The sequence below is a fragment of the Epinephelus moara genome, chromosome 8 (assembly GCF_006386435.1).
Source record: "Epinephelus moara isolate mb chromosome 8, YSFRI_EMoa_1.0, whole genome shotgun sequence".
In the NCBI taxonomy this organism is placed as follows: Eukaryota; Metazoa; Chordata; class Actinopteri; order Perciformes; family Serranidae; genus Epinephelus; species Epinephelus moara.
Window position 1 is genome coordinate 30,601,076 of NC_065513.1, and position 12,497 is coordinate 30,613,572.

Genomic DNA, 12,497 nt, shown 5'->3' on the forward strand with positions numbered 1-12,497 from the left:
ACTGTATTTTATTACATCTCACTGATGAAGGAGCTAGAATTAATTAATTAATGTGTTAACCTGGCTGTGTGTTCCCAATGCCGATCAGATCAGATTCCCTTTTTTTGTAATTTCTATGATGAAACATAAACAGGAAATACTGTTTCACGTCTAAAACTGGCAAATTTCAAAGTTCCCTGTGCAGTAGATCAGAGCCGGAGGTGCTAAATACCTAACTACTGCAGAGTCATTTGTCCTGAGTGTGAATGCCAATCTCTCCCATTGTATTAAAAAGTCAAATGTTAGCAGGTGTTTACTGTAGGTTTTTTGGGCTATAGTTAAGGTATGGGAGCGTCCATATTTTTGACAGTATTGATGATCATACCTCTCTCGTTACCTCTAAATACCCTGGTGTACCATGATACCGTGATATCCTCCAAGCGTACATGTTATACTATATTATGTTAATATGTTACATTGACTCTTGAACTATATTCTGTTAATTTAAAACATTACTTAGCCATATTATATCATCAATCTGCACTCCTTACATAGACAAGGTGTGTCTTATCTGATCTTACAGATGCATTTATTGAAAAATAAAAATGTCATGTGAAAACTTCTGACTATAGTTTTGGTGATGTTTGTGTGCTCACAAGAACAAACATGTATGTGAACAGAAAGTTCAACAAGTATTTTGTTTTCTTTGGCAGTTCACCTTCATAACTCAGGTAGTATTTATTCACTGCAATACAAAGACTGTTAACATTGGCAATCATTCAGTTAGGAAACACTTCCCATCAGCATTTCAAACTCTGTTGTGTCACAGTGGAAACACCCAGAACGATTTCACCTAAAAACTCCTCCACTAAAATATTGGCCACATCATTTATTCAGTGTTCTGACAAAAATCCCTTTATATTAATCTGACACTTTTTCATACAGCAGTTAATCTAGTTTACTGACATGTCTGCCACAAAACATGAGTATTATTACAAATTATGCATATATTATTATTATTGTTTTAAGAAATGTTACTGTCATTCACCAGTCAAAGTCACTGTGTTTGAGATTTGAACATTTGTGATGTTGGCACCATCTGGTGGTCGTGTCAAGAATGCAAAGAAGGCAAGACAAAGACCTCCAATTTACAGCAATTCTTCCAACATTCATCAAACAAAAATAATCAGACCATTTTTAAAGATACTCTAATCCCATGGCAATCTTGTGTATAGTGACTGAAACATTTCAAAAAAAAATAAAAAATACTGCACACTCTAGCTTATATAGTACACTTATTTTCAAGCAAGGCATTTAGATAATTTGTCCACTGGTGTGCTTTACTGTCATGCCATAAATCAGTGTGTGAGAGCAGACAAACGTGTTTTCAGATGGCAGACAAACGTGTTTTCAGATGGCAGATCCTCCTGTACTTTGCAGTTTCAGTGCTTAAAAAATGTTAAGGTGCAATGCATCAAGCATATATCACTGTGTGCAGAGCTGAGTGTTTAATCGCTCTATGGTTCTCGGTGCGAAGGATGGCAGAGCTTTGTTCAGCTGATAAGGCAAATAAAGTCACAAGGCAGACATGGACGGCACGTTAGAATATGGCATCTTTACAATACCTGTTTTAAGAGGCAAACCAGTAGCAATAGTGTAATAAATCTATTAACTCTAACATGAATGTTTTTTCTTTTTTATCTACCCTGAGCTGTGATTATAATTTTTTGACGAAAGCAGCACATTTTGGCACTGAAATGACAGAATGGCACAACAGGTCAAGGAGTGTCGATCATGACAAGTACCCCCAATTTAAACCCAGAATCACATGAATTTCCTGTATATACACTCAAATACGATCCATTATTCAAAAGAATAATAAATATAAAGATCAAGTGACTGACAAAAGAGTCACATGTTGTCAGTGCAATGCTAATTAATGCACGTTAGCTTAAACATAGGTTCTTGAGAATGTTTTCCATGATACAGCAGTTGCTATGGTGACATTAACTTAGAAACGACCTCTGAGGAGGAGTGCAACTGTCCAACTCAGAGTGCAGATTTATTGCCGGTTGAGTGCCTAACCCTGCCAAGCCACAACAAAGTCACACATTATTTCATCTACCCTTCATCACCTTTAAAACTAAAACCACTCTAGCTTTGGGCTTAGAGGAAACTTTGTCATCTAGATGTCTACGTGGTGGAAGACTGTGATGACAATACAATCTGAGATCGGTTTAACTATTGGCTGTGGAAGGCACATGAGGATGAGAATCAGCTTAAGGATGGAGCACAAGAATCAGAAGTAAATACAAGTTTCAATCTAATTCTTTGGGTCGACGGTTATAATCTGCAGGAAGAAGTCTGGAGAAAGAGCAGGTCGGACGAGACATGGGGCTCATCTTTACCAAAAATCACACTCTGCTGTAGCAGATCCCCTAGTGGTCATTTCCCTTTGAAAAACAAACACATCCTGCTTTTTCTTGGCATGTGTGCTCACAAGAATGTACATGTGCATACAATGTGTGTGTGCGAGTGTCTTCAATGTCTTCAGTGAACCCATGTAAAGAAAGCGATCTCGTCCAGGTCCACAGGGTAATCAGTTAGGTACATGGGACCCTTATCAAAATGTTCCCCCTTGTAGCTTCTCCATCGTCCCGCAGGCAGGTAGATGTCCCTCTCCTGCTTTCCTGGCTCCAACACTGGAGCCACCATCAGGTCGTCCCCGATCAGGAACTGGGAGTCGATCTTATAGGCTGCCTCGTCGTCATTGGCGATCCACCAGAGGGGCCTTATAATTGGATCTCCTGTATCAAGAACCTCACCGGCCAGTTCGAGAACCCTCGGGGCCACAAGAGTCTCATGGAGCCCTGTGAACTTCTGTGCAATCTGTACCACCTGCAGATTAATGCACAAAGATACAGTGTTGGCAGCACAGTGGAGCATGATTTGATGGCATCAAAACACAGGGATAGGTTTCTTAATTTATATACATTTATAACATCTACTGTAGTCATCTAGCAAATAATAATAATAATAATAAATTGGTTTAATGTTTTTGTCATGTATCTTTGCACCTTTTCTAAATGTAATAAAGTCAAGTCAGACTGAAAAGCTGCAATTATCACATAGAAATTCTGCTCCTTGTGGTTTTAATTTGCCCTCTCCAATTTTAAAATTAAAGCACAGAAAATAACAGAACAGGAAAAACAAACATTTATTTTTGGCTGGACCGCAGCATGCAAGGCCAGCCATATAAATGGGAAAGTCTGCCTGTGACTGACTGACTGAATGAGTGAATGATGAAGTTACACCATTGGTAAGGCAGAATTTATACTTCTGCGTCGTATGCTGGGGGGCTGGGCTGGAATGCTACAGCACTGTAAGCTAAAAGTCCCCGACTGAGTATATACTGCCACTTCCTGTTTCATATTAAATGTCTTTGTTTCAAATTAAAAGCCCTGTAGCATTTCATACACAGTCCAGCCATATATTAGGTTTTGACCTTGTCTTGTTTTCCAGCGAATATAACACTGTTTCAGTTTGCTCACCTCATCATCATAGGCCCATGGCGGTATAGAGAACTGCATGGCAGGCATGAAAGCAGACAGCTCCAACCATCGGATGTACAGCTCTCTGTCTGGAAGGACATTTTTGCCATCTGACCCACCTAAAAATACAACATAGATGTTAGACTGGCGACTAAAACCATATCTAAGATCTAAATTTGACAGAGCTAACCCTTGACTCTAAAACTCTCGGTAGCCATATGTTACAGAGTGTCATACCTGTGGTGCGGTTGGGGTATGCGTTCCCTCCTATCATATCCGGTAAAACAAACTGGTAGCCCAGAATGCTAATCGTCAGAACAGTGGGGATGATGGACTTGAGGCCGAGCTCATAACCCCACACAGAGTCTCTGTCAATGATCCTGAAGAAGCAGGAGATGTCCTGACTCTGGTAACCCACCCTCAGCTCTGCACGCTCACTGAACGGGATGGCCATCTCCGTGTAGCGGCGGGTGAAGGTGGAGGGGTCAGACAGTGGGACCAGGGTGCTAAACTGGCGTGGGAGATAACTTGTCTCTCCTGCATCGAACTTGAATGACGTCACGTCATAGCGGTTTTTGATCACTTGCAGGTGAGATGAATACCACTCACGGGCTTCTGGGTTGGTGAAGTCCAAGATTCCTCCAATGCCGTTCCACCAGCGAACCAGAGCAGGCAGCTCACCGCTCGGCTCCCGCACAAACAGTCCTTTCTCCACAGCGGCACCGAAATTAATGGAGTCGTAGTTGATAAACGGATGTGTCCAGAGCGACACTTGAAACCCGTCCTCTCGGAGTTTGTCAAACATACCGCTGGCATTGGGGAACTTCTGCGGGTCGAAGTCAAACTCTCCGTAGTCGGCCGTGTAGCGGTCATCCAGCTCCAGATGGGAGCACGTGAAGCCATGCTTGGTGATGTCAGAGGCGTAGCGCAGCAGCTTCTCCTGAGTTATAGCAGTTTTGTGGAGAGCCCATGTGGACCACAGTGGCTGTTTGAACACTTCAGGAGAAGGGACCTTGATGGGCTTTGGGAAATACCGACGCACCTGAGGAAAACACATGCATACAGAGCAGAGAGTTACTACAGAGGTATTCACATCCACATTTTTTGTTGTTGCTTTATTAATTAATCTATTGTTTGTTTTGATTAATGAAGTAATCACTTAGTCTATAAAATGTAAGAAAATGTACATCACTGTTTCCCAGAGTCCAACGTTACTGTCTTCAAACACCTTGTTTTTGTCAAATTATTGGTCCCAAAACCCAAAAACATTCACAATATTGTAACATAAAACAGAGAAAAGCAAATCCCCACAATGGAGAAACTAGAACCAGAGACTGTTTGATGCTTTTGGTCGATAAATTTCTTAATTGTCAGAATTGTTATTGATTCATTTCCTGTCTTTATACCAGTTAGGAATACGTTATGATCAGATGAACATCCAGCCAAGACTGCAACTTGGCTCAGGTATGTCCTGTCATCTTCACTCCAATTTTGCTCTTAGGTAAATTTGTTGTGCTATATTACACTATTCTTTGGCCTCACTCTTTAAGTGCACCACAATTCGCCTGGAAGAGAGCCAACACAGGCTTTTTCAAGTGTTCTTGTGCAGTTATTTGGTGCATACACGCGAGTAGACATCGCCCACCTGCCCCAGAACACCTCAACAAGGTAACTTAATCTGAACTACACTGTTCTTATATGAATAATAAAAGTTATACAGAAAATGAGACGGGTGATTGTGCTCTCATCATCAACAGTATGTCTGTATGTCTATACTTACCATGTATTTGTGAATAGAGGTGACATCCGACCCCACACACACTCTGTAGCTGAGTTCAGGGAAGGCCTGCTGACCTTCTGGTGGTCTGAAGGGAGAGTCCTCGTATCGGGCCTGGAACCTGAGTGTCCTGTCCTTCTCTGACCAGCCCAAATGAAACGATACCGAGTCATTTATCTTGATCGCAGTCGCATTTGAAGACAGCCAATAGCGCTCCAAGATTCCCCCAAAAGCGTCCCGATTTGAGTAGACATCGCTGGTGATGAAAGGCTGCGGTTCCTTCTCACCCTGCATCCTGACAGGCCAGTACTGAGTTGCAGTTTCCGCCCCTCCATACCAATGAGAGTCATTGTAGGCCATGGCGTGCTCCACCAAGCGCTTATATTGGAGCTCCTCCCAGCGGACACGGTAACACATTACCGTGTCTTTTGGTCGAACTGTCTGGATGAAGAAGTTGAGCTTGCCAGAATCTGACTGGGTGCAGCTCAGAATGTTTCCCTCCTTTGAGCATGAGTCCAGATCCAGAGTACCAGACCTGGAAGGGAACATCGACAGAGGGGAAGAAAATATGAATTTGTATGTTAAGCACAGCACCAACTGAGCAAGATTATTCACCTATAATAATCATCAGTCTGTGAGATTACTACATCAGAGAAGAATTGCTCCTTTCTTTTACTCTATTTCTTTGCAAGTGCAGGGATTGTACTGTGGCTATTCCTGTCAATGTGCTGATAAGGGACACGACTAAATCAGTCTTCCCTGAGGGTGTAATCATCATGTGTCTGCCTCATCTGGCTTTCCATTATCCATCCACATATTTGCAGACAGGCAGCTTTTTAGTGCGGCACAGCTCACAAAGAGGAACCACTAACAGAAGTGATATATATATATATATATATATATACATATATATATAGCCAAGATTTATAGCCAAGATTTACTGGCTGTTAGTTTCACAAGGGAAGTATTCATTATGAGAGTGCACTGGATTGCATTACAACGTACAAATGTTCCTATTTTTGTGGTCACACCACATTTTGATTTCTCTTAAATGACCATGGCCTCAGCAGGATAATCATTATCACATATAGGATTGGGTACCATTCACATTTATTCCAATACCAGTACCAGTGCCTGGAATTCGGGACTGCGAGCTGCAGGGCTGATGTGGTCATGTACTCTGTAATCTGCTCCAGTCAACAAGCAATTTTGCTCCTCTGCTCATTTCTAATCACATGTGGAGATAATCTTCTGTCTCTGTCTGCTTGTGTGTGTGTGTGTGTGTGTGTTAGGGAGCTGGCTTGATCCTCCCTGTTTCTGCAGCTAAGGAGACACAAGGTCCCACTGTCCAGGAAGTCAGAGCCCCACTTCCTTGGATTCAGAAGAAACCCCAGAACAGAAACTCGACGCCCACTCTGCTGATTTTAGGGTGTGGTCAGATTGGCCGGATCTGAATGATCTCTGTGTTTGACCTGGAGTGTCCCTGGAGTGGGCGCGGTCTGACCAGACTACAGGTCCTTCCCACTAGACTCAGCCTTCTAGGGAGTAGGGAGGAGGACTTTTAAGAGGCTTAAGAGTTTCAAAGAGGCAACCTGCCATTACCAGCGTTATCGCACTTAAGCCTGATTTATATATATAACGCTTTAACAGCCTCATATTATGATGCAGTTCATTTCATAATCCACCAGGTGTCCACGACTTGCAGGCTCACAAACACATCTGTTGACGGATGTACCGGGCAACAGGGTCAGCTACACCTGCTCACTAAGATAAAAGTTTCTGTCCATTCCTTGCTCAGAGTTCATCTGAGATGCCCAGTCCCACATGTTGTAGTGGTCAATGAAGAGTCCATAAAGGTGTTTGTTTCAGAGGTGGCCTACCTCTGACTCTTACCTAGAGGAGACCATTATGACCACAGCATTAAACACTGACCACTCTTTAATACCGTCTCAGACCTAGGTCATAGGTGCAGCCTCCTTGTTTTCATACTTGGCAGCCTTGGACACATTTGCAGGTTGGTCTCAAGAGAGCTTCAGCAACTTGAGATGCCCAAAAACAGGGCTGAACAGTAAACAGCCCATAAAGTACTGTGCTGTTTCTGCTATCATTGGCTGCCGGCATTTTGGCAGACACGCTGCAACTCGTATCTTTGACAACTGAGTACTATGCTTTCTGTTTTGAAGACATATGTCAATGTGCATGACTTTGCAAGTGTATTCTGGAGCACCTTTGACATTTGTGTCCTTGTACCTCCTTGTTATTTTTATGTGGACATTAATAAATTGTTAAAATGTGCGGTGTGTTTGTGTGCCTGTTCGGCTCATGCGCTCTCAATTTAGACACAACTGACAAATATGTGGAATACGTACATAGTTAAAATATAGTAAACAAATATCATCAGAAACTATAAAATAAAAAAGAAAATAGGCCAAACACCGAAACTATTGCTGCAGATTGCGAGCCAGCCGGAGCGTTCTCACCCAGATCTCAGGTACTAGGATTTGGTACCCATTGATTTAACGTAAGTCTTGGTAGTACTGACATAACTCAGTTGGTACCCTTGAGAGTGCCGAGTTCAGTACCCAACCTTTACCACGTACAGTACATATGACATCTCCCTTACTTAATTGCAAAGCTGACTTAATTTTTTGATTGACAGAAAATTAGTTGTCTTATGTCAGTTATTTTGATGATCAATTAACAAGTCACTTTCCCAGCAGAAACTTCCAAAGATTCTCTGCTACCAGCTTCTTAAATCTACGTATTTTCTGCTCTTTCATGCAGTTTATTTCATTTTAAATTAAGTATCTTTAGCCTATGGACTGTTGATCTGAATATGTCACCTTGATCTATTAAAATTGAGATGGATGGATGGTGGATATTTGTCATCATTTGTCTTTGACATTTTAAAGATTAAAAGATGAATCAAGACAATAATAAGCAAGAAAATAATCCAGACAGTGAACCCACCTGAAGGTCATACTGAAGATGAGCGCCCCCGCCTGGTTATGAATGATAAAACCATCCTTGTTGAGGTCCAACAGTTCGGCCTTCAGCAGTTCGGCTTTACGGAGCGACGCTGAGTAGTAGCACCAGGCAACCACCGCAGCCAGCACCAGCACACAGCCTAACATGCCCGCCATCACCAGGGGCCGGCCTTCATGAGCCAGCTTCTTCTTCAGTGGAGAACCACCAGCTCCCCCCGCCATCTGCTGCTCCCCTGGAGCCACCGGGACGATCTGATACATACTGAGAACTTAAGGCAGTGAGGTATGCAGGTGAAACAGGTTTGGCTGCAGGAGGGGACAGCTGCAGTTTACTTGCTGTCAGTGTCTGTGACAATGTCAGAATATATCGTTGAGGTGAAGGGGAGCCTGATGTCTACCTGCCAATCTTCACCAAAGTCTCCATGACTGAGTCAGAGCTGATCTGTCCAAACCTGCAAGACAAACAGACACAGACAGGGATCAACATTCAGTTCAAGTATAGCCCAATGTGCAACACCACATCAACACACATCATGTCGTACACTGATCGGCCTGAATGTCCACTAAGGATGGAAGAATACATAAATAGACTGTGAATATATTTAGTAACAACATGATATACTGACAGACAGATGAGTTAAAGGAACAATGTGTAAGATTTGGGGTGATTTATTGGCATCTACCAGTGAGGACTGCAGATTGCAACCAGCTAAAACTTCTCCCGGTTACAATTTCTTCAATGTTCATTGTTCAGGATGTTTTTACTGGTGGCTGAATTATCCATAGAGGTCTCTTCCTCTCAAACACAAGCTGACCAGGGGCCTCATTTATAAAATAATGCGTAGGATCCATACTAAAAATGTACGTACGAACAAGAGCCAAAGATAGCGTGTGCCAAAAAAATATTCAACAGTTTCTACAATGAGGCTTCCACCTCACCATCTGCGTCGCCAATTTCCCTTCTCCAAACTGTAGTTTCTCCCATAAAGTCTGTTTTTATCCATCACAACTTTGGCGTGGGAAGTGCCTTTTTCAGGCCTCGTTTTGTGCATAAGCAATGTTTATAAATGAGACCCCTGGTGATTTAAAACTTCAGCATGTTGCAGACAGGCTACTTGCCCAGCACCTGCTAATGTGTGCTATCCCTTTTTCATCTGATATCTTAAGATCCAGATGTTCAGGAGGTTTTTACCATGAGCTGAATTATCCGCAGAGTTCTCCTCCTCTCCAAAATAAATGAACCAGGTGATTAATAAAGCGGTTTCACATTTTAAAAAAATCAATGTTTTTCTGACGCTGCTCATCGCAAATGAGGTTCTTGCTACTGTGGTTGATATGGAAACACAAAAACATGAATGGCCTTATCTAGAGCCAGTGTTTGGTTTGTCTATTCTGGGCAACTGTAGAAACATGGCAGTGCAACATGGTGATCTCAGTAGATGAGGACCTGCTCCTTGTGCAGATATAGAACAGCTCATTCGAAGGTAACAAAAACACAACAAACCTTATTTTTAAGGAAGTATACTTACTTTATTATATTCCATATCTGCCAATATATCCCCATAATCCTACATGCTGTTCCTTTAATTTTCAAATAAGCAGCATGGCACATACAAATCCAGAGTCTTGTAACCCCCATCACACAGGGTGTTTGCTTGACAATCCAGTTCTAATTATTACCACTCCAGGAGCTGTAGTTATAAATAGCTTTGGAGCTCTCCACACTCCATGCTCTCATGACTAAAACATTTAGCACTCACCTTCTGTTTCCTACCTCTCTCTAAAAACAATGTACTGTACAATGATTCTGTAAGAGAGTGTTAATTTTGTATGACATGTCTGTTATTAAATTTCTCTATAGTGCTGCTATGTGTGCCACTACCACACTAATGTATTCTGTGTGTGTCTCTCTAATAAAGCTGCATGTTACTGTGCTGTGTGCACTTTCTGTTAAGTGTCTCCTGCAGCATAGTTCAGCAGCAGCAGTGTCCAGCAGAGAGAGAGACAGCACAGAAGCTTTAATCTGGTAAATGGTAGGTGGATTGGCTCTGTAGCCACACAGGCACTGATGGTAACCGAACCAATGACACCATAAAAACAGGCTATGATCAGAGAAAGCACAGACACCGAGTCAGCGTGGTTCAATTACATTTATCTCTAAGGTAAGAGCACCTTGCGCAAGCGTAAATATTATTTAAGACTAGCAGCCCTCACTTAACTGCACTGCAGCAAGCCTTCAGTTTTTGCATCAATCATCCACAACACAACCGTATTTAACCTCCCAACAGGTATCATTATGCTCCAGCTCAGCGTTCTTATTCACACCAATGAAGTGTGTGTGATAGTGGCAATGCAGCAGGGAGGAAGGGAAACTTTGCAAATGCATACACAGCAAAAAATTCCTTCAGGGACAGACTGCAGTTCCACTTTAAAAAAGCATACACAAGCCTCTTGTTCGAATAACAACTTACCTTCTCTGGGTGTACAATTACAGACAAAAAGCAGCATCTTGTTCATATAATTATTTTTGATTATTCATGTATTTTGCACTAGTTGCTATAAGTTAACGCTTTGTTCTAGCTTTACAGTTCCCTCCCGTATGCACAAGATATCCCCGCTCTTTTTGGGCCAGACCTCACCCATTTTAATCATCATTTATTGGATCAATTCTAACTTGGTTTATTGGGTTTTTAAAAAATCAATTGCCTTGATGGCCCAAAGCAATTCCATGACACACTGTGTTGGGAGAGTCTTTGACAAGTCCCAAATATGGCGGCAGTAGCTCAGTCCATAGGGACTTGGGTTGGGAACCGAAGGGTCGCCTGTTCAAGTCCCCGTCCGGACCAAAAATATGGAGCGTGGACTGGTAGCTGGAGAGGTGCCAGTTCACCTCCTGGGCACTGCCGAGGTGCCCTTGAGCAAGGCACCAAACCCCCCAACTGTTCAGAGCGCCTGTCATGGGCAGCCCACTCTGACATCTCTCCACTTAGTGCATGTTTAGGTCCAGTTTGTGCATGTGTGTGTTCGGTAATGTGTGTAATTGACAACAGAGTGAAAAATTGAATTTCCCCTTGGGGATTAATAAAGTATATATAAAAAAAATAAAAATATGAGCACTCACTGCTTTGTAAGGAAACTACCAGGAACCTTAACCACTTTATAATGCATACAGTATCATTTTATGTAGATGTTAGGGGTAGTTTGTGACATAAACCTCCTCCCTGTGACCAGAAATATTTTCTTTTTGCCAGCAAATGTATGCAGTACAAAATGCTCACTGTTTTGATGTACAGAGGTAAATAACTAGTCTGCTCAGTGCAGTACAATAGACTGTACTATGTTGGCTGTGCATGTTTTCATTAAGATGTTTTCACTCCCTTGTGACTGCTATTTATTTTGTGTTCACTAAAATACAGCTGAATAATTAAAATATTACAGTAAAGACACTGTCGTCCGACTTTGCTGAAATAATGGTCACGCACAGCGCCTCCAGATGCACATATTCAGGTTGTTTTCCACAAGGTATCAAGATGACATAACTAACTGACCAAACATTTTCAGTGTGCCAGTGCCTGATCGATAACCAACAAGCACTTGTCGACACCACTATTGACGCTGCATGGGGACATTACAGTAGCAGCACAATACTTTGACTGGTTGTACCGGTTGTCACGAACTGGGCTTAAAAACAGTCATGTTCACAGTTGAAGTCGACGTTATCTACGTAAATAACACACAAATAAGTTAGAATATATATCAAAACGGTCGTTTAAAGCGTTTCGGCCACAAAAACAGAGTTATCTTACCTCCGCATCTGACGCTCTGGGGTCAATGTGTACAGCTGTGCGCGCAGTAGCTCACTGCGCAGCTGCAGAGCGGTTCGAAGTTCCATGATCCCGCCCATCAACGCACGATTGGTCCATTTCTGTGTCGATCATATACGTCATCACTTAAAGGGCTTCTGGGAAATGTAGTGTAAAAATATAATTCGTTGAATAAACAGACAATAGAATCAAGAAGAGCTTTCAAGTTTGTTTCCTTTGAGTGATTGAATTGTGAAATCCACAGGACAGAGATTTGATAGATATTTATGATTTTAAATTATCGTCTGTGTGTTTTTTATCTTACATGCTACCGTTGCCAATGGAAACAAGTGAAATGTCAGATACGCACGTTGAAGTATTTCATATTTTAGGGGATTTT

General features: G+C 42.1%; 1 protein-coding gene across 1 annotated transcript; it reads right to left on the reverse strand.

Moving 5' to 3' along the window:
- Positions 1 to 570: 570 nt before the first annotated feature.
- On the reverse strand, positions 571 to 12,200 carry LOC126394465 (myogenesis-regulating glycosidase-like). Its single transcript, XM_050051283.1, has 6 exons — positions 12,101 to 12,200; positions 8,278 to 8,746; positions 5,311 to 5,842; positions 3,768 to 4,572; positions 3,531 to 3,649; positions 571 to 2,877 (listed from the first exon to the last, which is right to left on the reverse strand). Exons 2-6 carry the CDS (start codon positions 8,553 to 8,555, stop codon positions 2,530 to 2,532), a joined length of 2,082 nt encoding a protein of 693 aa, XP_049907240.1. The 5' UTR covers positions 8,556 to 8,746; positions 12,101 to 12,200; the 3' UTR covers positions 571 to 2,529.
- Between the last annotated feature and the right edge of the window lie 297 nt (positions 12,201 to 12,497).